The sequence below is a fragment of the Argentina silus genome, assembly GCF_951799395.1.
Source record: "Argentina silus genome assembly, chromosome: 19".
NCBI lineage: Eukaryota > Metazoa > Chordata > Actinopteri > Argentiniformes > Argentinidae > Argentina > Argentina silus.
This window is the reverse complement of record NC_139673.1, coordinates 14040563-14041434: the sequence shown is the minus strand read 5'-3', so window position 1 is coordinate 14041434 and position 872 is coordinate 14040563. Positions and strand designations below refer to the sequence as shown.

The following is an 872-nucleotide window of genomic DNA, read 5'->3' as shown; positions in this document are numbered from 1 at the left end:
TTAGTGATGGCTTGCTACCTCCATGTGGGGACCGAACTTCCCTGAGTGTGTTTTTGTTTGGTTTTGTCCTCAGGTGAGAACCAGGGACCAGGTGTTTCTAAGTGTGGGTCACCTGGTGCGCTTCCACATGGAGAGCCAGACGCCCATTGTCTCTGGCAGCAGTGAGCTGTGTCTGAGGCAGCCTGTCCTACAGAGACACTAACCCAGCAGCTGCATCTCCTCCTGGTCCAAACCAACACACAACACATACACACAACACAGACAGAAACAACAACATACACACAGCAAGACAATGACACAACATTTGTTATATATACACATATATATATGTTATTATTCATAGCCAGAGTCATGAATATAACATTTTAACTATTTGCATGCTCTTCAGGGAGACGTCTAAAAACGTCCTCCATCTCTCTCTCTCTCAATAAGAGCGAGGATCTTGCAGTAGATTGACTGGGATATGAACTGATGAGCAGAGTGAATATAAGGTGTAACATCATGAAAAACAAGCATATCTTTATTTTAAAAAAACCGAAAAGAAACAATCAAACAATGACACTTTCTACTGATGTTTATTCAATGTGTTTATGAAGCACAATGTTTTACTTACATGGAGAGAAGCAGCTGAAATATATTCTAGCAGAACTGAATGAGCCATGATCACATTAGCGGATACAGACGCTGCTGCGATTACGTGAATCCTACAGCTGAATAACCATGTGTGCAACTGTATTCATCAATCTCAGATGATGACTGATTTTGTTTACTGTAATAATATCCAGAGTTCCTAACAGATATGGAAATAGGCTATAGTACATGATGTATATTTATAGTCAGTATTTAAATTAAAACTCATGATTCATATTGAG

At 39.6% G+C, this 872-nt stretch overlaps 1 protein-coding gene across 1 annotated transcript in view; it reads left to right on the top strand.

Annotated features, from left to right (window-relative positions):
- LOC310819593 (SHC-transforming protein 1-like) overlaps positions 1-649 on the top strand; it is a 10985-nt gene extending 10336 nt beyond the window's left edge. Inside the window, exon 13 of the mRNA XM_083690898.1 lies at positions 74-649. Within this exon, the coding sequence (XP_083547024.1) occupies positions 74-202 (129 nt within the window). The 3' untranslated portion in view covers positions 203-649. The remainder of the gene's footprint in view (positions 1-73) is intronic.
- Positions 650-872: the final 223 nt, after the last annotated feature.